Source organism: Eurosta solidaginis, chromosome 3 (genome assembly GCF_040869045.1).
Source record: "Eurosta solidaginis isolate ZX-2024a chromosome 3, ASM4086904v1, whole genome shotgun sequence".
In the NCBI taxonomy this organism is placed as follows: domain Eukaryota; kingdom Metazoa; phylum Arthropoda; class Insecta; order Diptera; family Tephritidae; genus Eurosta; species Eurosta solidaginis.
Genome location: NC_090321.1, coordinates 80,457,151 through 80,483,883, shown reverse-complemented (window position 1 = coordinate 80,483,883; position 26,733 = coordinate 80,457,151). Strand labels below are relative to the sequence as shown.

General features: G+C 39.5%; 1 protein-coding gene across 6 annotated transcripts in view; it reads right to left on the bottom strand.

Annotated features, from left to right (window-relative positions):
* Window positions 1-26,526, bottom strand: part of LOC137244068 (proton-coupled amino acid transporter-like protein CG1139) — a 228,029-nt gene extending 201,503 nt beyond the window's left edge. The window contains exons 1-10 of one of the 6 annotated variants that reach the window (XR_010950786.1): window positions 25,977-26,526; window positions 25,813-25,903; window positions 25,711-25,758; window positions 25,498-25,648; window positions 25,324-25,445; window positions 17,228-17,454; window positions 13,917-14,226; window positions 13,483-13,655; window positions 9,851-10,012; window positions 9,677-9,784 (exon numbers count right to left, since the gene is read on the bottom strand). Coding sequence is in view for 5 of the 6 variants with exons in the window: in XM_067772575.1 (XP_067628676.1) it covers window positions 9,504-9,784; window positions 13,483-13,655; window positions 13,917-14,226; window positions 17,228-17,454; window positions 25,324-25,445; window positions 25,498-25,648; window positions 25,711-25,758; window positions 25,813-25,823 (1,323 nt within the window). In the remaining variant the exon portion in view is untranslated. Of the gene's footprint in view, window positions 1-9,480; window positions 9,785-9,850; window positions 10,013-13,482; window positions 13,656-13,916; window positions 14,227-17,227; window positions 17,455-25,323; window positions 25,446-25,497; window positions 25,649-25,710; window positions 25,759-25,812; window positions 25,919-25,976 lie in introns of those variants that run through there. The other 5 variants (XM_067772575.1, XM_067772574.1, XM_067772573.1 and 2 more) reach the window with 5 other exon arrangements.
* Between the last annotated feature and the right edge of the window lie 207 nt (window positions 26,527-26,733).

Sequence of the window (26,733 nt, the reverse complement as noted above, 5' to 3'; positions counted from 1 at the left end):
AGCGCCAATTAAGTAAGTAAGTAAGTAAGATAAGGCAAACGCAAGTATTTATGATAACAACTACGTATAATAATCTTAGTAAACCATGCATATAGCCATAATCATTATAATCAAATTAGCATTCTTATAAAGTATATACATAGATAAAACTTAAATATTTTGGAAAAAAGCATCGTAAATACTAATATAGGCAAATTTATATACGAAATTTCAGGCAAAACGAATAGGACGTATGTAAATAGGTATGTTGGTATTATTAATTCTTGTCTTTATTTCGGCTTCGCATGCATATTTATCAGTTTTGCCAGGTTGATGCGACTAAACCGAATATCACAATGAACTTTAGAGCTCTCAGCAACAGCTTTCATTTGAAATCCATAATACACACCCATTCATATCCGGGTCCACGTTTTGGCCTACATCTCGAGACCCTAGTCACCCAAAAATATTTTGTATTATTCTTCAATTCTAGCGTCGCCGAAAACACTTTCTAACAAATTAAATAATATTGAAATTGTATCTCTGCACATACTTAAGGTGAGCTAAAATAACGCAAAAAGATCGATGATACCTTTTTTTAGGCCTCTAGGCTATCATAAGTAAACGGCATCTTTATATACATATTTAATTTATATTATTTATACATGCTATTCTTAATAGAAGTTACCTTGATTCGATATTTAATGAAATCTAAGGAAATGAACCATAAAGCGTATCATGAAAAAAAAACTCAAAAAATTTTCCCAGCGATTACTTACGTTGTGAAGAGTCAAGGCGAATTCATCAAGGTGATGGCAAAGCGAATTCAACCAACTCGCCGTGCAGAAGAATGTCAAGTCAAAAGAAAATTTTAATTGATTTCGATTATAGGTATGGATTCGCCTTGAGTACCTGCCTTTTAAGTATATGCCACGGTGCATATGAGAAAATAGAAAGATCATAGGGAAAAATCTAATTTCGGCGTTTTTACAGGGTGGCGAACAAATGTTTTTTTACATTTTTTGACCTCATAATAAAAGTACTCAAACCATGAGGGTGGTGGATAGGTAAATATAATAGCCGCGATCCAGGTCGCCCAAGAAGCTAATGAACAGCCGTTTTTAAGCCATAAAGCTTGTTTGAACCTACTGAGGACTACATCGAGCTTGTACTACACTAGCGCCAGCTTTTAATGAAATAAAGAATATTTATGATCCCTATATCCGATAATCTACCCAGATTTTACAAAATGCGGCTTCTGAAAAATGTTCAGCATTATCTGTAGTCTAGCCATGTAGCTCTTTTAATTGCACAGCCCGTGGTGCTGAACTTTGTACATATAAAAATTTTATTTTCTTCGTTTCCCCTTAGATTTCCAGTGTCGGTTAACGCAGCTTTAAGTTGATTGCAATCTAAAAGCTTTGAGCTAATGTATGGTGCTGCCAGTGTCTTTATTGCTGCTTGGCTGTTAAAAAAGATAGGTACGATGCTAAGCAGTGACGTGAATTCACATCAATAATTCAATCATTATGTATCTACATAAACGAATCAATAATTGCGTCTACACATATGTACGCATTCCGACGAGCAACATTTACATACAAGGCAGCGAGAGATGAGATGTCACACACAGATGAATTTACTTATACGCTTATGTGTGTGCGGGAGACTGTAAACTACAAACTCACATATGTACATCTGAGAAGCGCTAAAAAGTAGACAATTGTAAACAAGTAGAAACTATATGAGAACTATACACACACGAATATAGTTGGTAAGTTCTGGAAATGGAAGAGCCTAGAAGTATGCAGCGTAAACTATAAAAGCGGGGCAGGCGAGTAAGAAGTAATTCAGTTTGAGTTGAGCAATCAATCAGATATTGATTAAGCACGCGATCTAGCGGCCAATAGTAGAGTTCAATTTGAGTTATCAATCAGTTTGGTTATTAAGCCAGCGAGTAGCAAAGTATAAGTATCATTGTGAAGTACTTTAATAAAGGCCATTTTTCTATTATTCAATATTGGAGTTATTTATTCAACAGTTTAGTGATTGGAACTTAGCAGAGGATTGCAAATAAGAGGATTTGCAAGTAAATTCGTTACAATTGGTGTCAGAAGAGGAATTGTTGAATAAATTCCAAAGGACAACAAGGACATGGCAAAGTTCAGTGAATTGAAGATCCAGCAACTAAAGAAGGAGTTGGAGACCCGTGGATTTAATACAAGCGGCGTTAAACTTGAACTTCAGGCACGGCTACGAGAGGCAATGGAAGCAGAAAGAATTGATGTGGAAGAGTATGTCTTTCATCTTGATGGCGAGGAGACAACAAAAATTGAAGAGAAAAACGAAACATCGCAAACGGTTACCAGCACAGACTTGAACGTGATATTGGCTGCAATATCTGCACAAACGTCGACAGTAACATCGAAAATTGAAGCACAAGAAACATGTATTTCAGAAATGTCGACACAAATTTCTTCACAACTGGAATCGCAGGAAACCCGTATAAGATCCAAGATGGAAACTCAACTGGAAGAACAGAAAACGTATATGTCATCACAAATGGAAGCACAAGAAACGCGTATTTCAGAAATGTCGTCGCAAATGTCATCTCAACTGGAAGAACAGAAGACATATATGGCATCGCAACTGGAAGAACAGAAGACATATATGATATCTCAGTTGGCTCAGCAGTTGAAAGCGCAAGAGGATCGCATATCATCGCAGTTGGAGGGTTTTAGTGAACGACAAGATAAAATGGAAGCTGAGATGGATGCTTTGAAAGATCGGATTCAGCAGTTACAATTAAATCGTCCAGCAGTTTCAGCGAGTAATCCAAAGGTAAAAATACCATCCTTTGACGGTTCTATTCCTTTCCAGGTCTTCAAGCTACAGTTTGAGAAGACCGCAGCAGTGAACAACTGGAATGCGAAAGATAAAGTTGCTGCACTGTTCGTGGCATTGAAGGGGCCTGCAGCGGAAATCCTACAGACGATTCCCGAAGGAGAGCGGAACATTTATGACGCATTGATGGCTGCTGTAGAACGGCGATACGGAAGCGAACACAGAAAACAGATATTTCAAATAGAATTGCAAAACCGCTACCAAAAAGCTAACAAGACTTTGCAGGAGTTTGCTTCAGATGTTGAAAGGTTGGCTCGTCTCGCAAATGCGGACGCACCCGTGGAATACACTGAAAGGGTAAAAATCCAGAGTTTCATAAATGGCATACGAGATGTGGAAACGAAGCTGGCTACATACGCAAACCCAAAGCCAACATTCGCAGAAACGGTGTCACAAGCCCTGATTCAGGAAACAGCGTCGCTTCTGTGTAAGCCAGTTTTCAAAGCACGCCGTGTGGAAGTAGAAAGGCCAGAGTGGGTAGACGCAATTTTGGAAGCTCTGAAGGGATCACAACAGAAAAATGCCGGAGTTATGAAATGCTTCAAATGCGGAAAGTCCGGTCACATTGCACGTCATTGCGATCTTGGCCTTAATAGTTCCAACAATGTGGGTGGGCGTAAACGCAAAGCTGGAGGAGATGAGCAAGAGCGAGTAAGAGGTAGAGAGCTAGATCCAGCTATTGAATGCCCTGTGATATCTGTGTCGCAAATTGGTAGAAAATCGAGCAGTCTTACCGTCAGAGGGAATGTGGATGGCAACGAGCGTGTACTGACTGTAGATACGGGCGCATCTCATTCCTTGATTCGATCTGATTTGGTCTACAAGAGAGTAAAGTCATTACCTGGAACGAGGTTGCGTACGGTCACAGGCGAATATAACCAAGTCCAGGGAGAAGTAATATGTGAAGTCCTAATTGGGAAGGTCATGGTTCTACACAAATTCGTTGTGGCGGAGATCGTTGATGAAGTTATATTGGGAGTGGATTTCTTGGTTGACCATGATATCAAGATCGAAATGCAGAGAAGGGTGATGCATTATGAGAACCAAGATGTGCCACTTAACTTCAGTTTGGAAAAAGGGTTCAGCAGTAAGCGAGTGCTGGTGGAGGAGATTCGACAGAGACCACGAAAGTCAAGGAAAGTAGATCGAGCAAAGGTTGATGGATCGAATGTGCCAAATAAAGCTAAATTAAAAGTACCTGCGAGGAAAAGACCGGCATCAACAAACCCTAATGGACGCACTAAAACGACTGAAAGAATTTTTCAGAAAGAATGCAAGGATGGTTTCAAGCCAGCGCGCACTTTTGTTGGGAAACGTCGGAACGATACTGAGTATGTGAAGCCAATCCGTCAAGAACAAGCTCTACAAAGTAGTTCTTCATTGGCCAAGCAACAGAGTGCGAGAGAACGATCCAGAATAATGAGTAGTAATATGGAACACAGGTACGACAGGGAAAATAATTCGGAAGGTTTCCGGAATGGAGATTTGGTACTGTTAAACAACCCTCACCGGCGGAAAGGTGTTCCAGCCCAATTTCGGTGCAGTTGGGAAGGCCCGTACAAAGTTGTGAAGAAGATCAGTGATACCATCTACCGCATACAAACCACTGGGAAACCACGGATTAGAAGGGTGGTACATTTGGAGATGCTAGCGGCGTTTAGATTGGGAGATTTGTCTAATCGGGACGATCAGACTTAGGTGGAGGGCAGTGTTACAAATATTAGCAAAACTGAGGAGTGCTGCCATCTCCAGGCCGATGCTAAGCAGTGACGTGAATTCACATCAATAATTCAATCATTATGTATCTACATAAACGAATCAATAATTGCGTCTACACATATGTACACATTCCGACGAGCAACATTCACATACAAGGCAGCGAGAGATGAGATGTCACACACAGATGAATTTACTTATACGCTTATGTGTGTGCGGGAGACTGTAAACTACAAACTCACATATGTACATCTGAGAAGCGCTAAAAAGTAGACAATTGTAAACAAGTAGAAACTATATGAGAACTATACACACACGAATATAGTTGGTAAGTTCTGGAAATGGAAGAGCCTAGAAGTATGCAGCGTAAACTATAAAAGCGGGGCAGGCGAGTAAGAAGTAATTCAGTTTGAGTTGAGCAATCAATCAGATATTGATTAAGCACGCGATCTAGCGGCCAATAGTAGAGTTCAATTTGAGTTATCAATCAGTTTGGTTATTAAGCCAGCGAGTAGCAAAGTATAAGTATCATTGTGAAGTACTTTAATAAAGGCCATTTTTCCATTATTCAATATTGGAGTTATTTATTCAACAGTTTAGTGATTCGAACTTAGCAGAGGATTGCAAATAAGAGGATTTGCAAGTAAATTCGTTACAGTACTTTGGAAGATATGTTCCGAATCTCCATTTGATATGCAGGCTTGCCGATCGCAAGAACTTTTGTTTGAAACATACTGACGACAATATGAATGACGTAGAAATCTCTTGGGAATGCAAATATATTCCAGCCCATACAGCTGAATCCATTTTGGAGCAATCGGTGTAGATAAGTATGCCGTTATTAGCTGGAAACGTGCCCCTCTTCAAATCATTCCTACTTGGAATTAGAGTGTTAACGCCGCCTTCAAACTGCAGTTTGCGGGGATAATAATCTTTTTCTGAAGTAAATTAAGGATACTGCTATGTCCTTTGTGAGTAGGCATCCAGCACGCAGATTCCCTGAGACAACGTACATAAAATGGGCATGTCTATCGGAGGTAGGTTTAAGCTTGGGTCTAAACCCGCGGTAGCATTTACGCACGCAGTGCGCTGAACTTTCTGTAGGCTGGTGTTATTGTATTTCTTTCTAAGAGATTCCCGTCACAGTTTAGAGCCTTACGTCAGCAGTGGTCGCACCACTGCCTCATATAGCCAAAGCATCATGTTTGGTCTGAGACCCCAATTCTCACCGAACATCGCCAGGCGTTGAGTTTAAAATCGATTATTAGTCCTAAATTTTTGGTGTCACTTGATAGGGTTAATTGTCAGCCATTTATCCTTAGTAAAGCAAAGTTGGGTAGTTTGTACTTGCTCGTGAAGAGTAGTAGATCCGTAATCTCCGAATTTAACCTCAGGCGACATCCTAGGTGGGAAACATATTTCATTTTTATTTTTCCCATTCATCGTGATACGCTCTAATAAGCAGATACAAGTGAAAGTGAGTTAGGGTGGCTTAGTAAATGCCGCAGTAAGGTATGATTGTAGTAAAAAGCTACTAAGATTCAAATACTGTACCAGAGTTGTGCGCTGAGCTGGCGACCTACCAATGAAAAAACTATGCTAAGCCTCTGATGAGATATATTTGTTCCAATGATATGATTTGAGGGAAAGCGTCTAGACTTTTGTGCGAGAAGTTACAGGTCGGGTGGTTGATGTCCCCGTGACAGAGGCAAATCTCACATCACCGCCATTCTGGAAGCACGATGGCTGGGCAAAGCAAAACGACAATGGGGCCCTACGCCGTTTTGTTGTTATTGTTGTTGTTGTAGCGATAGGGTTGCTCCCCGAAGGCTTTGGGGAGTGTTATCGATGTTATGGTCCTTTGCCGGATACATATCCGGGACGCTCCCGTGACACAGCACCATTAAGGTGCTAGCCCGACCATCTCGGGAATGATTTATATGGCTACGTTAAACCTTCAGGCCATCCCTCCCTCCCAACCCCCAAGTTCCATGAGGAGCTTGGTGTCGCCAGAGCCTCTTCTGTTAGTGAAACAGGATTTGCCGCTGATAGGTGAGGTTGACAATTGGGTTTGAAGAAGCTATATATTGCGCTGGCGACCATAAGGGTTGCGCTACACAGCCCCTTGAATTTGGTATTTAGTCGCCTCTTACGACAGGCATACCTACCGCGGGTATATTCTGACCCCCTCACCCTCTGGGGTCCCTACGCCGTTTCCTTAGTGACCTTATCAGTGTGCCTTCAGAAGTTGGTAAGTCTCCCATCGACCGCTTGTTTACGATACGCTAAATTCTGAATAAGACTCTAGATGAAAGAATCGACGCGCACCTACTTTTTTTCTTTTCGTCCAACAATTTGGTATTATGTACCATCTTTTCTGGATTGTATAAAAATTAAAAAAGGTGAGACTTAAACGAAGACAGGGCCAATTACTTACTGTCATCAAAAAAAGAATTTGCGCATTCGAACCTTGGAGTGGTTGGCTTCGTGTGTGGAATGCTACTTTATACTGAGTAGGCATTCAAGTCATCTCTCGAAGAACAAATATCAAGTCCTATAAGTTTCTCATCATACCTGATGTTTTCCCCCTGTGGGTTAGGGGTTAGAATATGCCCACGGTAGGTATATAGGTCGAAAAGGCGACCATAATATCATGGGTACCCAATCCATGAGTAAGGTGTTTTACTCGAAAGGTTGCAGGGTGGACGCGGGTATCACCCTGTGGGACCCTAGGCAAGGTCTTTATAAATACTGCTACCGCGGGAGCAGGAGAAGCCAGTGTGATCTGATGCACTGCATCGAACGATGCTTTGTATTCAGGTCCCACCTCCTGTCCTGGGATGGCCCCCTTGTTGGAGCATCGCGGTGGTTGTGGTTTCAAATAGAGTTCACTTATGACACACGCTCTGAGTATACTTGTTTTCGGTCTCATGCTTGCCACAGCAATCCCAATTTCATTGAGAAACTGACCCTGAGGGGCAGATGAAAGGTTGGTCACATCCCTTAATTGTGGCAACCGGAGATGCCGGTTATATATGCTGAAAAAGGGTGACGAAAGATGGTGAAGAAACGCATGTCTATCGTCAGCCGAAAAACAATCGATAATTGTACGAGTGGGCCGGTGCTCATCTTGTCTTTTGAGATGTTTGAGGCTGCTTTAGACTGCGTAAGCGAATAGGAGGCGTTCGCGGAATGGATGGCCACATCCAAAAATGTGGCAAGATTTGACGCTGTCAAATCACTGCAGTGTGGCGGACTGCAATGCAAAGATGTTGCTGGGGCAGGTACTCGGTACTTACAGGTCTGTGAGCGGAAAAGGTTGGACACATCCCTTTAATTGTGGTAGGAGTGTAATTGGAGGCAAACTGGAGCATAAATGTTACGTAATTGAGTGAAAATTGGAGTGAAATAATAGTAGCAAAAATGGAAGCCAATAGTAGCACAATATGGCACACAATGTTTGTCAACGTAGTGTGGCCTCAAGCGATGTCGAGGGGCATTGTTGAGGCGGGCACTCGGCACGCACAGGTCTGTGTGCGGAAAAGGTTGGTCACATCCCTTGATTTTAATTGTGACGGAGTTTAAGACGGAGCATAATTGGTGCCAAGCTCACTCTGTTTGTCAACGTAGTGCGGCCCTTAAGCAATATCTAAGCAAAACCAGCTCCGTCGTCAACAATGTTTACATTGTTGTTACACTGCAGGACAGGAAAGGTTGGTTACATTCCTAAATTGCGACAAAACACAATATCATAATCTGATTAACATGTTAATCAGATATCGAGATATCAAAATCAATGAAAGAGGGACTCTGAGGCAAGCACGGAACTCGCGGTGGAGTTGCCGTGCAACCGGGTGCCATTACCCGAAAATGGAAGGGGAAGATGGATAGTCCTCCTCGGCCAAACCAAGGCTGGTTGACTTGAACACCCCAGCTCACCGATTGGTACCAACTTGTTGGGCCGAAGATCAACGGACATTGATCTGTGTTTTACACCGGAGGTAGGTCTGCCAAGACAGGGACTCCTGTAAGCACTCATCGTCATACCTGATGTTTGTATGAGTTGGATTCATGGACGATGCGGAAAGTAGATGTTATGGCTCTTAGAGTATTCGGCAGAAAAGTTCTCTGAAAGATTTATGTTGCTGTCCGTAATGACAACGTTGTGCATCGAAAAAGGTTATGGCTTATTTCCGGAGCATATCCGGTCTATATCCGGCAAAGGACCATCAACATCGATAACACGCCCCTATCTATTAAAAAGAAAATAACGAATTGCTTTTGATTCCTAATATACGTGAAAGCATATGTGCAGCTGCGGCCGAGTAGATGTAGATGCTAGTAACGGAAGTATGTTCTAGCTTAATAAGGTATGATCTATCTCAAGAGTTTGACTGAAAAGACATAGAACGCAATTGGTATTTTTTTTTTTTGGAAAATTGAGCAGTTCTACTCTAATGAGCCGAGGCTTTATTTTTTAATGTCTTTAAGCAACCCTTCTGCAAGAATTTGACCAAAGAATATGGTGTGATGTGTCAGGCTACACAAGAATGTTCTGAAACAACTTGATTCGAATGTACGTCTGAATGTGGCTCGAGCCGGTCCGATACGAAAACCTTCCTCTACTCCATATTCCTATAACACAAAAGAATTTCTTTTAAAAATTTTTGGGAAAAAATTAAATGGCTTACGACAATTTCATTATTTTTTATCGCACCCGTAACAAATTCGATACGATAATTCTGCAGAAAATTGTCCCTTGTCTAAAACAACACGTTAATCTTATTTGCTTCATCCAAGATATTGTGATACTTAGTTGAAAATAAAACTCGCTTTTGTAATGTTAGAAAATCAAACAATGCATTTTTATTTTTACTCAAAATTGATACATTTGAACGAAATATTTATATACCTCCGTATGAAGCTCTTAAACTTGCATTACTATTAGTATACATGAGGACCCACTCTTGTATGCTCACATATGTACTAATACCTGCACCGGCGCAACCTGCTATTATCAATAATACACTCATCAAAAGATATAACTTTATCGGACCATATCCTGTTTCAGATCTCACGCAAATATCTAATAGAGCTGGTAATATAAATCCCAAAAGTGACAGAGTAAGTGCACCAGTAAACGATAGGATCAGAGTTACATTCGGACAGGCGATGCCAACTAATACTGAAAGAAAATAAAAACATATTAAGGCACACTGTGTGACACCAAAAATTACCTGAGAAATCATACCATTTTTCTAGTAGATATCAAAAATTTAAAGGTACGTCCACACCGGTAACGAAATAGCAAAGTTGTATAACAATTGTTTTAAAACAATTGCAACTTGTTATACAACCAAGTTATCTAATTCCTTTGATATTTACCGACAACCTCTGGGTAACATGTAACCTGCTATAAAAACAGAAAAAAAGTTACACAACATCGTGTTATACAACATTTTTCAGTTGAATTTCTAACAAGTTACATAACATTGGTTATATATATATATCTGTTTGAAACACGTTTTGTTACTGGTGTGGACGCACCTTAAGAATGACTGCATACGAGATTTTTCTCGGACACCCTCAAAATTGTGAGTTACGGGCAAAAAATGGAGTTTTCGTCCCCATGGACCCCTGCGACCCTATAACTTTGTTGGATTTGGAAGGGTCTACATCTCTTCTTATACGATCCGGTGAGAAGCTGAAAATTGGGTTTTAGTTAACAAAGGTAGGAAACACCGCCAGTAGCCAAGACACTTGAAGCCATTTTTCTCCCCTACTTTAAAGAAAATTTGCAACTAGCCTTTCATCAGCATGGCTTTAGAAAACTACATAGCACAACCACCGCGCTAAATGCCATTAGCAACCAGATAAATTCCGGTTTAAATCAAAACCCCCACCATAGAACAGTACTCGTTGCGCTCAAAAGCTTTTGATACGGTCAACCATGGCACGTTACTGGAAGACCTGGAAGGGTCTACCCTTCCCCCATGTCTTAAAAGGTGAACCGCAAGTTATCTGGGTGGTCGGCAGGCATCGGTGCAATTTAGGAACGCAACATCCAAACCAAGAAGAATTAAACCAGGGGTGTCACAGGGTGGTGTCCTATCCCCACTTTTGTTTAACTTCTACATATCCAAAGCTACCTTCGCCACCAGAAGGACTCACTATCCTTTCCTACGCTGATGACTGCACAATAGTGGCCACAGGCCCAGCCCCCAGATCGATAAGCTTTGCAACAAAATAAACGGCTACCTCCCTGATCTCTCTCTCCAGTTTTTTCGCCTCGCGAAAACTGACATCATCAGCAACTAAATCATCGGCGACCTTATTTACAACATGGACGACCCAACTTTGGACCAATTTGAACAGCCACGTCAATGACACTACGCTACCGACTGTCTTCACCCCAAAATCTTGGGTGTGACCTTTGATCACGACCTACATTTTGGTGAGCATGCAGCCGCAATTGTACCGAAAATCCAAAGCCGTAATAACATCCTCAAATCTCTTGCTGGCAGTACTTGGGGTAAAGTTAAAGAAACGCTCATTACCACTTACGAAGCAATTGGCCAGCCGATTGCACGCTACGCGTCCCCGATATGGTCGCCAAGCTTAAAAACTACTCACTGGAACAAGCTACAGGCCTGCCAAAATACGGCTCTTAGAACCGCCACGGGTTGTCTCCTTAAGTCCCCAGGGGCTTAAGGAGTCATCCCCGTAAGCATTATAGGGAAATATGGCACCTGAGAACACAGCCGTATGAAGCTAAAAAACGCAATCAGGTCGCAGTGAACTCCACAAACAGGCGCGGACCTCTATGCCAGGAATTGCCCGGTGAATCCTGTACTCAAAGAACAATACGCAAAACTAGCAGAAGAGGAACGCACTATCCCTAGGGAGACGCGAGTTACTCTAGCTCAACTTCGATCTGGATACTGTAACAGGTTAAACTCTTGCCTATCCAGAATCAACCAGAAATCAAAACATATGTCCTGCTTGTAATGTGTCCCCACATGACACCAACCATCTCTTTGACTGTATTGTGAACCAATGCCTCTCACTATGATCACCCCTGTTCAAATAGCGAGTTTCCTTGGACTCCCGTTAGAGGATACTGATGAAAATTTGTAATCGGTCGCACCTATTGGATGGGCGAAGCACTGCTACAACAACAACAACCGGTTTTTTGTCCGTAAGTGACGACTATAGGGGTGTCCTTGGAAAGTCTTGAGTGCTCTCGTTCTTAGATCTACGAGATCTACCATAAAAATGGTATGACCTCTCAGATATTGTCACTTTTGTCTGTTTTTTAAAACTGTGTTATATTTCTGCTAAACTCTGGCACTTTGGGCATTTGAAAAAAGTTTAAAAACTCTTATATTGTTTATTACTTTTAATTGGCGTTTCGACCCTTAAGGGCCCATTACTGATACTTAGCATAGACTTGACTTGACTTGAGAACTATCACTTACAGTTCTGTTAAATGAGCAGTGCATGTTACTGATTACTCAAAACATAGCAACACTTAAGTTTACTTAGAAGTCTGTTGAATTTTGATTTTCTATGTAAGTTCTAAGTGAAGTTTACATTTTGAGATGCCATTTGTTTGTTTCCATTTCATTTTGACATTTTGTCATACAAATTGACATTTATTGATTATGATGCCAGATTGTATGCGCTAAGTGGAGTATAATCGAGGCTAAGTTGCCAAGTTTACGCCAAGTCAAGTCAAGTCTATGCTGAGTATCAGTAATGGGCCCTTTAAGCGATTCTTCTTCGGTATAATTAACGCCAGAAACACCGTGTAGAAACACTTTTTCCGTTGGACCTGCTTAACGTAGAAGGACCTTCTAAATCTTCTCGTAGCGATAGGAGACTACCCAAATGTGTTGGGGAGTTTCGTCGTTGTTCATAGTTCTTTGCCAGATAATTATCAGGTACGTTCCGAAAAATAACATTACTAGAGTACTAGTACTGGGGAACGATTTTATATGACCGCATTGAACCTCCTAGATCAACCAGCCCCCTCTTTCCGTGAGGATCTTGGCGAAGCTGGCAATTGAGTTGGAGAAATTATGGATTGCGCTGAGAAACCCTTGTGTCCCATGGAAGCGCCTCTTTTTCTGCTAGCATTGGAGGGTTTGAATATATAGTTCCGAGGCAGAAGTATCCTATCGCTAGAACGAAGAACCTCCTCAGCGAGCAGATGCCAGAGCCGAATGAGAAATGTGTCAGCTGTCTTTGTGTGGTAAACAGCTTTCGATGAAAAACTGTCTATGTAATTCTGTGTGTGCAGATGTGTGTGCATAGCTTCGCCGTAAGTAGGTCGTGTTCCGAATCGTTATTTGGAGCCTTAGAAGTGCGCATATGTAGGACGCTAGAGCTATGTCTACTGTCGACTTTACCAATTTGAATTCCGCTTGAAACATTTGTGCATTTTAGTCTATTCTTACGACAGGCATACTTGTCGCGGGTATATTCAAAACCACCTAACCCGCTGGGGTATAAATGCCGTGCGTCTTAATATGCATGCCGTGCGTCTTATCCTACTGCAACTGTATGCTTGATTGCTCAACTTTTGCCAGAACTATGCGAGTATTTCGGTCGCGACTTACTTGGATCTTCGGGGGATTTACCGAAGGTTTAGATCGGTCTCATTCGAAACTATTTATTTCGTTGCTACGCTATCTACATCACCATTATTTTGTGTGGTATCACAACGGACATTCATGCTGTCCAAGTGAGCTTCCCCTAACAGGGCAACTACCATTTAACAAAACCTAACCTTCCCTTTACAAGTTTCTGGCATAAGTTTAACTTTAAACTTGTGCTAAAAAATGGGCCTTGATAATCTTACAGAGACAAGCTGGTATTTACCTGTTAGTAATGCAATTATGGTACGAACAACTAATTCCCAAGCCAGCTGTCGATTCTCAGGCACTTTTGCTTTCAACCAATTATTCCATAAAACATCCACGGGTACATATCCTTGAAGTGGGTGGGAAATATAAAGTGAAATCGCAAATATTATACGTGCCAATGCCGATAATCTGCAAAACAGCAACAGAAAAAGATAAGAAAAATGATATGAAAACATATTAGGAGCCGGGTTTTTTATGACCGGATAAACACTTTACCAAAACTACGCCACCAAACGAGCTTAATTCCAGTAAGTCATTAACCGAATATTAAGGTGCTCATCTTGATGTCCCGTTAACCTTTCAACCGGAGTCATAGTTCCGTTAAATTGGTTAACCAGACATTGAGATTGGCCTTAAGAAGCTTTGCTTTAATGTTAAGAATGATCATACACTGCATTTGAAGGTAAATTTTGTAAAATAGTCGAAGCAACTTGTTCACCATAACTCCAGTATCCAAAGAAAGCAAAGGCAATTTGGAATGTTATGATTATGATCATAGCTTGAACATAAACGCCACAAATGTTACGGAAATGTGCTGGATTTTTCATATTCGCTTCGATGGCAACAACCAGACCGGGTGCATCGAAAGCAAACATCGTAGCGCCAAAAAAGAATGGATAATAATAAACGTCTTGAAAGGTGATCATTTCCGAAAATGGTTGCATATCCGTCATGATATAGTAGAAAAGTATGGCAAAACCTGTTGGGAAAGAAATATATTTAACATATTTATTTAATCTATGAATACAAATAACTTGAGATGTAAATTATATACCCAGTTGTAGTATAAAATTTTTAAGATCACCCCTGTGAGAACAAAGAGCATTTTCATCCATTTATATAAAGAAAGTGTTTGCATTTTTTATGTCTTCTTTATTCTTCCCCTTTTGTTGCACTGTCTCGGCGCCTGAACTATGTATGAAGTTTCAAGTATGTAGCACAATGCAGGTCTTTTAAAAATTAATCGCAAGATTACCACCTTTCGATACGATTTTCTAAACACATCGATACCTGCGTCCCATAGCGGAACTTTTTGTGATAGGTATTCCTCTCTCTTTTACCTCTGAAATATGTTAAAATTTTCAGGCCTCTAACTCACCGCGAAGCTACTTAAAAATCGATCGCAAGATTTCAAGTGTCGTATGAATTTACTAATTATTCTAACAAGTTAGCCATCTAGCGTTCATTTTCTTAATTTTATTGCATTATCTGAGTTGTCTTAAATATGTGTTAGTTTGAAGTTTCAGCTTCGTGGTAATTCTCTAAAAAATGTATCGCATGATTCTACCCCCCCCTTCATAATTTTTTCTCTTAATACTTCGATCCGTGCACTTCACCCATGCGTCACCTAGCGGAATTTTAATTTTTGGTTGCATTATCTTGTACCTCAGGACTATGTGTGACGGTATCTCAAAACTTGATCGCATATATCCATTTGGAATGAAATTTCCTAATATCACAACTCACACGTCACCTGTCACAATTGTGCCCATTATTTGATGCATTGTCATGTTGTTCTCAACTAAGCTTGAGGTATAAAGTTTGTAGCTTAATGGGAAGTATCTCAAAAAGTGATCGGACAACTCTATTCCTTCCTTATGATTTTCCCTAATATCTAAATCCAAGTGACACCTGGCGAAATTAAAATTCAAGTCTACAGCTCACACTAATTTTGCATTGTCAACGGGTTCTTAAGTACGTTCCAAGTTTCAAGCCTCTAGCTCCACGGGGAGTTACTCAAATATCGAATGCATGTCTCCGCAATTTTGTACTGAATTTTTCGGTCAAACATGAAACCAACTTTATATAAAGGAAGGATATGTTTAAATTAGAATAAAAGAAAAAAAAAAATTGCCATGTCATCGCTGGGTGTATAGATCTTTTCCGTGATTGTCGAACAACTTTCATTTCATTTGTGAGACATCGTTACAAACTGGTTTCTACCGTACCCGACAGATTATGTCCTATTCGAAAAATGCTTTGCTTAAATTTTAAAACTGGAACTCCGTTACTCCTAATGATCTGTATATAAATAATTAAATAAACACCTACTTTTTCTCCCATTTCCTATCATTTCCTCATTCCCTTTATTTCATTATACTTCTCCCTCCCACCCCTAAACCCATTCTCACTCCCACTCTCATTTCCACTCCCTCCACCTCTCCCACCTGTATCACCTCATATGGAATCTATATTCCAAATACTGAAAACTTCATCCAAATAACTACGGTTGTATAGCGAATTTGAAGTTTATTCACTATCACACCCAATCTTACTCTCACTTCCACTCCCTCTACCTCTGTCGCCTAAATTGCCACATATATGGAATTTCGTATATAAAATATTGGACACCCCTTTAAAATAATTATGTAGATACAGATACCTTTTTTTTGTCCCCACCTTTACTCCTTCTACCTCTCCCACCTAAATTAGTCATATATAAATACCAAATAATTACGGAAATATATCGGCTTTAAAACTTTGTTTCACTCCCACTTCAACCCTCTCCCACTAATACCATCCCAAATATGGAATCTTTATACCAAATATCTTTGTACCAAATATATATATATATATCAGATATATATATATATATATCAGACCCGTTAAATTTCCATTAACATTAATAATCATTAATTTCGTTGCCCTTTTTAATTTTAATGATTAATTAATTTTTTGCACAGCACCTAGCAATTAATAATTAATTAAAAAAATAATTAAAAATAATCATGATTATTGGCCATTAAAAAAATAATCAAAAATAATTAAAAAATGTACCCATTGTTTTAAATTAAGGACAATCATATGATTAAGAACAATTAAGTAATTAAAAATAATCAAACAATTAATTTTAATCAAAAAATTAAAATTAACCAAACAATTAATAATTAAATTTAATTATTTGACTAATTTCAATTACTTAATTATTTTTGATTATCTAATTATTTCCAATTATATGATTATTTTGAATTATTAACATGAAAGAGAAAATGTTTGAAGTAAGGAATAAGTGGCTGAAACCAATTGTACTATTGTATGTACATACTTGTGCTAACTCAAGAAATATAAGATACATATTTATTCTTACTGATATTGTCAATTGTCGCTGCTTTTTGTAAACACTTTTAAAACCCAAATTGGAGAGCGTAAATTTTGGCTTATTACACCACAGACGTAAGTATATACCTGTATATATATATATTTTTTTTATATTATGATGCTGGAAAAACACAGAAATAATTAAAATTAATTAAAAATAATCATTTAATTGTATTAATTATGTAATTTATATAATCAAAATTAATTGACATTAATCAAATAATTATATTAATTATTTAATTAAAAATAATCAAAATTAATTAAAATAATCAAATGATTATGTTTATCATTCCATAAGACAAACGAAAAAATAATTAAAAATAATCAACATTGTTTGTATTAATTATGCAATTAAAAATAATTAATTAATTAATTACAAAATTTTAATGAAAATAATTAATTAATAATCATTAAAAGGGCATACCTAATATCATTAAACAATTGGCTGAGGAAAACTCATTATAATTAATAATCATTAAAATTGTTAATCATTATTTAACAGGTCTGATATATATATAGATTCAACACGCACATCCACTTTCATTTATAAAACTTTAAAACAACTGGGTAGAATGAGCTTATACTTACGTTAAATAACATACCCAATATCAGCGAGAGATTAGCAACAAATACGTAAGGGACCAATGCATTCAAATTAGTTATATAAAATATCAAACATAACGGTACAATTTCCATCAGCATATAATAACGATTATCGATAACAGTCCAATAGTAATCACCAAAATCTTTCATGCAATTCGCTATAAACACCACGTAAACGCAACAAGCACCAAAGTGATTGATAATGAGCATTCCGCTAACAACGTAACTAAAAAATATAATTTCGTCAAATTGGATTTATGTATGTGCAATAAGGTTCTCCTTATAAATCAAATAAACTATATTTTCTTATCTTATCCCTTTAGACGGTAATACCTACGTCAAAAATATCACATACAAACTTTGTTCACGATTGTCGCCGGTTAAAAGATGACGCATAATGGTCAAAGCTAATATTTCTGTACGAAGGCCCAAAAAATTAAAAGTGATTTCTTTGATTACCCAAAAGCGATAATCCTATACTACCGTCCATAGCAAAAGGCAGTAAATTTCACTAAATGCTTTTTAGAAATTTGGATGCCAACATATTTCTGCGACCCCAAAACAGCCATAAACTTAAAAATTAATCATTTACAAGTAAGGAAGGCTAAGTTCGGGTGTAACCGAACATTACATACTCAGCTGAGAGCTTTGGAGACAAAATAAGGGAAAATCACCACGTAGGAAAATGAACCTAGGGTAACCCTGGAATGTGTTTGTATGACATGGGTATCATATGGAAGGTATTAAAGAGTATTTTAAAAGGGAGTGGGCCTTAGTTCAATAGGTGGACGCCTTTTCGAGATATCGCCATAAAGATGGACTAGGGGTGACTCTAGAATGCGTTTGTTCGATATGGGTATCAAACGAAAGGTGTTAATGATTATTTAAAAGGGAGTGGGCCTAAGTTGTATAGGTGGACGCCTTTTCAAGATATCATCATAAAGGTGGACCAGGGGTGACTCTAGAATGTGTTTGTACGTTATGGGTATCAAATTAAAGGTATTAATGAGGGTTCTAAAAGGGAGTGGCCCTAGTTGTATATGTGAAGGCGTTTTCGAGATATCGACCAAAATGTGGACCAGGGTGACCCAGAACATCATCTCTCGGGTACTGCTAATTTATTTATATATGTAGTACCACGAACAGTATTCCTGCCGAGATTCCAAGGGCTTTTGATTTCGCCCTGCAGAAATTTTTCATTTTCTTCTACTTAATATGGTAGGTGTCACACCCGTTTTACAAAGTTTTTTCTAAAGTTATATTTTGCGTCAATAAACCAATCCAATTACCATGTTTCATCCCTTTTTTCATATTTGGTATAGAATTATGGAATTTTTTCATTTTCCGTAATTTTCGATATCGATAAAGATAGTCGGATTTCGGCCATTTTTTATACCAAGATTAAGTGAGTTCAGAAAAGTATGTGAACTAAGTCTAGTAAAGATATATCGATTTTTGCTCAAGTTATCGTGTTAACGGCCGAGCGGAAGGACAGACGTTCGACTGTGTATAAAAACTGGGCGTGGCTTCAACCGATTTCACCCATTTTCACAGAAAACAGTTATTGTCATAGAATATATGCCCTTACCAAATTTCACAAGGATTGGTAAATTTTTGTTCCACTTATGGCATTAAAAGTATTCTAGACAAATAAATTGAAAAAGGGCGGAGCCACGCCCATTTTGAAATGTAAGGTAACCCTTACGGTAAATGTTGCGTGACCATAAAGTCAATCAATGCTTATTAAACATAACCATAATTCACAATAAAGGTTACCTGTCAAAACAACACATTCACGATAAAGGCTATCTGTCAAATGAATAGAAGCCAATTAATTCCGCGCATTTAACTCGTCCAGAAGCAAAAATTTAAGTAGCTCGCATATCTATATATATATGTGTTAATTTCTAAATTTCTGAACATTTTTTATAGGAACAAATAAAGAAAAGGACTATACTATAAAGTAAAGTGCATCATTTCTTGTTTTGTATTGAAATCGGTGTATTTGCGTGAGTCTACGTAACTAGTATTGTGTGCCTTACTTAAGTGGCGTTAAAGCGTTTGGGAATAAACTACGTCCACTACGACGGAAATAAAGATGACCACGATGGTCATCTTACAGAAATTTTCTTTTATTTTTGTATTTTGTTGCACCATATCATTATTGGAGTTGAATGTTGACATAATTTACTTACATACTGTAAAGATATTAAATTTTTTGTTAAAATTTGACTTTAAAATTTTTTTTTTAAGTGGGCGTGTTCGTCAATCGATTTTGCTAATTTTTATTTAGCACACATATAGTAACAGGAGTAACGTTCCTGGCAAATTTCATCATGATATCTTCAACGACTGCCAAATTAGAGCTTGCAAAATTTTAAATTACCTTCTTTTAAAAGTGGGCGGTGCCACGCCCATTGTCCAAAATTTTACTAATTTGCTATTCTGCGTCATAAGGTAAACCCACCTACCAAGTTCCATCGCTTTATCCGTCTTTGGTAATGAATTATTGCACTTTTTCGGTTTTTCGATATCGAAAAAGTGGGCGTGGTTATAGTCCGATTTCGTTCATTTGAAATAGCGATCTGAGATGAGATGAGGAACCTACACACCAAATTTCATCAAGATACCTCAAAATTTACTCAAGTTATCATGTTAACGGACAGACGGACGGACGGACGGACGGCTAAATGAATTTCTTTTTTCGCCCAGATTATTTTGATATATATAAGTATATATCTATCTCGATTAGTTTATGCCGTTACGGATTACCGTTCGGCGAACAGATTAAAAAACTGTGAGCTCTGATCAGCTGAGTATAAAAATTCAAATTTAAGGATAGAACAAGATTGAAATTTTGTTTTATATTTCGAATATATTAAATTTCCCAACCAAACAGGAAGTAATCAACTTTTCAAAGCAAGAAAGCAATATAAATAAATATTACTGATTTTATTCTCTGAAAATAGTTTATACATAGTTATATTTTTACATTAAAATAACATTGAAATACAATTTTACTGTTAAAATGGTTGCAAAGCATAAAAGTAGTGTCGGTCAAACTATTCTATGAAAAAAAGAATAAAATGCCAGTACCAGAAGCACACGATAATGGCACTCCAAAAAGTCGTTTAAGAAATAGATCATATTCGTTTTCTGTGTACGAAATAAAACTATTTATTTGGTTAAAACAAACGTAAAACTCGCACTTCACATTTCTCTCATTTCACTTTTTACAGCCTTCTTGTTATGGACGGCAGTATAGTTGGCGATGTCACATATAAATTTTGGTCCCGATAACGAACGGTTTAGAGGCGTCGCGCAGTGATTCAAGTTGAGAAAGAAAAACTAATATGAATTTTTGGAGTCTCCCTAAAGGGATGAGACTGGAAAAAATCTTATATTTGGTTTATTAGGACCACCCTAATGTAACTACATACACATTTATGTACAATAACCTCTATAATAATTGGCTTTTGTCGATCAAAGTGACCTCCGGCATAAGTACCGTTTTGAAATACCCATGATGATACACTTAAAACTTGTTATGCACCGACCATTTCAAGATCTAATTAATTCTTCGTCTAGCATCAGTTCGTTGAACTCCGTCGAAATCGCCTAGGCGATTGAGGTCTCAGTAAGAAATGAGAATGAAAAATGGTAACCTACAGCTGCTGACCAAAACATGGTAAATTTTATCAATTAGATAATTTTTATTCTCAGCTGAGCAGAGGTAGCTTGTGGATTAGGTTGAGCTGGCCGGTCAATGAGACCTCACATAGACTGAGTGAAGTCTTGACGACCGAGTCCGGTCTCTGGAGAAAAGTTTTCAGGGGGCCTTTAAACTCGCCTGTCCAATTTCGAGGAGCAAAAAGACCTTCCCACCGTGGTGGGACAAAAATCTCAGCGACCTGAGGTCAAAGCTGAGGAGGGTCTTCAACGACTGTCACTTCAGGAACGATTTCCAGGAGTACAGGACGGCTCTGAGGGAGTATAAGAAAACCATATGGACAGCAAAATCAAGCTCCTGGCGAGAACACTGCGAGTCGATTGAGTCCACGAAGGACTCAGCCAGGCTGGGAAAGATTCTTGCCAAGAGTCACTCAAACAAGACATTTGTCAAGCTCGCCGATGGAACATGGGCAGGATCCGCGGCTGAGACTCTAAACATCCTTGTAGATGCTCACTTCCCGGATGGATCGGGGGAGGGAGTACGCGATACAGATACGGCACATCAGGAAGTACCTGTTGGCCTCATAGACACACTTTTAACGGAGCAGAAGATTGCATGGGCAATAGATAGCTTCTCTCCATATAAATCACCGGCGTGGATGGTATTCTACCTATAATGCTGCAGAAGACTCAGAAATCGTTGGTTAAGGAACTAAAGGAGATCTTCGAGGCATGCATTCGTCTCAATCACATTCCGGCCTCGTGGACGAAAACAAGGGTGGTTTTCATCCCTAAGGCCGGCAGAAGGGGGCATGACCTCTGCTTTGGTTGACCACATAAATGAAATCCTAGGAAAACTTAACGCAGGGGGGTTAAGATCGTGGCGTATGCCGACGACGTGGCAATCTTGGTCTCTGGTCCTTTACCCTCCGTAATGAGCGAAATCATGGAAAGGGCCTTGGCTAAACTCAGCACGTAGGCACAGGGATGTGGCCTTAGGTTAAATCCCGACAAGACGGACCTGCTTCTCTTCACGAGGAAGTACAAGCCACCTGCCTTCAGACTACGATTCTTAAACGGCCAGCAACTAACCCTGTCATCGAGTACCAAGTATATGGGACTAACAATTGACTGCAAGTTGAATTGGAAAGTATGCATCGAAGAGCGGGTACGGAAGGCCTGCATCGCCTTCTATGCCTGTAAATCAATGTTTGGTAAGAAATGGGGGCTCAAGCCAAGCATGGTACTTTGGATGTACGAGGCGGTGGTGCGGCCGGTGCTTACCTATGGTTCCATAGTCTGGTGGGAAGCTCTAAGTAAGAGCTACAATCTCACCAGCCTGCAAAAAGTTCAGCGCACTGCGTCCGTTGGTGCCATAGGGACCGGACGCACTTGCCCCACAGCTGCTTTAGACCCCATTTTGCACCTGCTTCCGATCGACTTGCATATACTTTGTACATCGTCACAAACCGCACTGAGACTCAGGGAGTCTGGGTGTTGGAAGGATACTCAGCAAGGGCATAGTAGTATCCTAAAGAAACTTCCGGATGGTACATGTAGTACCGAGACAGATTACTACCCTCGCAAACTGAAGTTTGAGTACGGTTGTAATACCGCCATTCCAAGCAGGAACCAGTGGAAGAGAAACTCGGGCATAAGGGTCGACGACATCCAAATCTACACTGACGGCTCCAAGATGCATCATGTCTGCATCATTCAGACTCCCATCGCACTGCAACGTGTTTCAAGTAGAAATCCTCGCGATTTGGCAGGCCTGCAAATCACTGGAGGGCTAGAATGTAGCTGGTAAAGTTTGCATCCTGTCGGATAGCCAAGCAGCGATAAAAGCGCTTTCCACGCCAAACATTAACTCAAAATTAGTGTGAGCTTGTAAGCGACTTATAACCCAGTTATCCACCAATCTAGAACTACGCATTATCTGGGTCCCTCGTCATAGGGGTATAGAGGGTAACGAGAAGGCCGACGAGCTGGCACGTAGGGGCTCATCGGAGATGAACGAGGAAATAACCAGTGTCGAAGTAGGCATTCCCATAGCAGTAGCCAAGGGAGCTTCTACTTGAAGAAAGCACAAACAAAGTGGAATAACATCACCACCTGTGCAATATCAAAATCCATTTGGCCAAACTATGATGGAAAGAGGACGAGAAGTCTTCTGAACAAATCCAGGGCTAACACACGCAAACTGATAGCAGTCTGCACCGCTCATTGGGTAGTAGGTACGCATCCGGAAGAGATGGGCATTCCGTATAACGACTACTGCAGAAGCTGCAAAGATCCAAATGCCAGGGAGACAGTAGAACACTTTATGTGTAAATACCCGGTTCTAGCTAGAGCCCGGCTAAGGTTCCTTGGAACACCGTTTCTAGAAGACCTCAGAGGGTTATCTGTGATAGCAATCCCAAATATTCTTAATTTTATCAACAACTCTGGCTGATTGTAATACATTGGCCGTAACATTCCGTAGGTTTTTAGACGAGTTACATGGCATCAAAGCGGCTTTAAATAGCTACTTGCGCGACCGGGGTCGCAGCCATTTCACCTACCTACCTACCTAGACTGAATGAGTCCGTAGTTTTAGCAGAAGCTTATTTAACGACCAAACTGAAAAACCCTATCAAAAACCAGAACCTATGTTATAAATTAACTCCGCCCTCTAGCCAAATACCAAAATCTTTCTAGAACCTATGCCACTTGCTGCTTCTAGATCTGACAGCTGCATCACTCCTAATAGCTGGAGTCTTAGCCTGGCAAGTGTAGGGCACGAGCACATAACGTGCTCGATCGTTTCCTCCTCCAACCCGCACATCCTACATCTGCTATCACTGATCAAGCCTAATTTAAAGGTATGTGGCGCCACAAGGCAGTGTCCAGTCAGAGTACCCGTCATGTGTCTACATTCCTCTCTTTTTAATGGTGGAAGCAACTTTGTTAGTCTAAGGTTGTAAGACCTACACATAATCTTCGACACTTTACAGCCCAGCGCTTGGACCCACGCCTTTCCCACTTCGTCGATCATCTGAACCTCTCGCCCAATATAGTTGGGACGTCTACGAAGCCCTTTTTAGCTAGTTCATTCCCATATATTCCCATATGCCCTGGGACCCATTATAGATATATGCTTTTCCCGTCCCGATTCTTTCCAGGGATTGCTTACACTTAACACGCATTTAGATGCTGTGCTATGCGAGATTAATGCCTTAATTGCTGCTTGGCTGTCAATATAAAAGTTAACACGGCTGCAGTTTAAGCTATTCTCTTACAGTTTCTACTGCATTGGTTACGGCTAATATTTCCGCTTGGAAAACGGTACAGTGACCTAGCACCTTGTAAGATCTGTCGTCCGCCATAATAATAATAATTCCGCCATTTGAGGACCCTTGCGCCAACCATCCACCTCTATTGTGGCTATAAGAGTCCCCTCGAAGCGCAGATAGGGAATCAGGTAGCCTGGTCGTCCAATGATTGATGACGCTATACTACTATGGCCATATGGTCTGCGCTCAAGCAGCTACGAGGCACTGAACCTTGTTGCTGTTTTTAACGCTATGTTCTTTGTTACCAGGTCTACAGGTGGAATGTGCAGAATGGCATACAGTGCAGCCGGCGGGGTTGTTTTCAGGGCTCCCGTAATGCTAAGCATTGATAGACTGCATAGCCCCTCTAATTTTTAAAGTAGGTTTTTTTGGGGGTTTCTACCAAAGAAGAACTCCAAAGGATAGGGTTTACAATCGCTGCAAATATCTAATGATAAGGAGAGGGCGATAAACCCCACGTACACCCCAGCATTCTTTTACATTCATAAAGTGCCGCCGAGGCCGTCTTCACCCTCTCCTCCACGTTGAGCTTCCACGACAACTTACTGTCTAGGATGATTCCTAGATATTTTGTGCAAGGTTTCTCCTGTGGGGTCACCCCTCCTAACTTAGACCTGATCCAATTTGGGACCTTGTACCTCTTAGTAAACCCGACATTAGATGGCTGGATGTTGTTTAATGTAATTAAGACCATCCATGATCGCCAATTTAGAAACATTGTTGAAAGCCCCGGCAATGTCTAAGAAGACTCCTAGAGCATACTCCTTATATTCCAGGGCTTTCTCTCTGTGTATTACTACCCTATGCAGAGGAAACTTGTAACGGCATAAACTAATCGAGATAAACTAATTTGCAAATTTGGTTGTGATCGGTCTCTCCGTTTAGGACGCAACCCGGTCTATACCGACATACATAATTTGAATTTTATATAGATTTCAAAATTTTTTTTTGTTTATGTTGATCCCGTTACTTCGGTTGACAAAGGACGATCGTTTTAAAATACTGAATTAACATATGCAGTTTTAAACAGTTAATTTTTTCCTTCATAGGTTAGGTCCGTTTAAGGTATGTCGTAGAAGCTTACTGACCTTAAAAGGTTTTTTAAACAACGTAAAGAATTCGGGCCTTCTGTAACTGCAGTCACCATTGCTTCGCTATAGGTCATTAAGGGAACACGTTTGCGTTTTTCTAATTCGTACATTCCGCTTAGCTAGGAAAGGATTCATTTCTTAAAACTGCTTTTCGACTACTTAAGTAGTTACCAATATCATCTTTGAATATATTATGAGGCCACCTATTATAATGGTGCCTATTATAGCAGGCAGATAACCGGCATTCCTGAAAGCCATCGGAGAAGCAAGTACACCAGTCCCCAAGATAGCTTTGATGAGATTTAAAAAAGCACCAAAATCCCTAAAAAATATGTGACCTATTAGATTAAGTTTTCCTACAATGAATTGTGTTTCATGTCTTACGTCATAGGATGAGCTCCCTCGCGGTAATCATATGGATTATAGTCATCTCTAGACAAAAAACAAAGAATTAATATTATGCTGATATAAAATCGAAAAACTTACTTATCTCCCATTTTAATTCGAATAGATTGTTCAAGGTATTAGAAATATTTAAAATAGTTGAATACAAATTCCTGTACCAGCTGAAAAAATTCTGAGAAACTTTAAACTTTTTATAAGCGTGTCAAAAATGGCAATTACAATAAAAAGTGTTAAGAAACAACTACCTCAAAAAATATTTGTTGAAATCTAAGATTACATAGTCTGCTGCATGTTTTTTGCAAAGCACTTATGTAATCTTTTGACGTTACAACTGCCGGGCTATGCTCAATCCTAAGCCTTCGCATTAGGTGGCAATGTTAACATCAAAGGAAATATTAGAGTGCAGATGACAATGTATGCACGGTTCGTCGAGGTAAAAGGAAATCTTCCTACGACAGTCGGACTAGTTTTATACCATGCTGGACTCATATGCAACCGGTACCTCCAACCTAGTGCATAAGAACCGGAGATGTGGCCACAAACCGAAACGAAAAACGGAAGAAATGATTGACGTTTCACGATACTGTCACCTTGGCCGATGTCGGGATTAAATAGATTATTGGCAACTCTGGCTACGTGATTCAAAAGTTTTTTGCTTGCGAACTTTAATAAATAATTTCATTGTTTTTAAGTGCATTACACTTAGTAGAAGTGTTCAATATACATTTTTAAGGAAAGACTTGTATAAAATCGTGCAGTTCATCAATTCGCACTCTCCTTTTGGATTTGCTGCAAATATAGAAAGGTGCTAAATTATATTTTTTTGCAATAACATTTAGCGCGAAAAACTTTGCAAATAAGTTGACCAACGTATCAGAGCGCCACCTGTGTGTGAACCATCTTTCTGCAGCTGATTTAAATTACGGTGACCAGGTGTACTTAATAACTAACAAAGTACTCGCAAGTATAAATATAATACATTTCTGAGTACGCTATAATCCA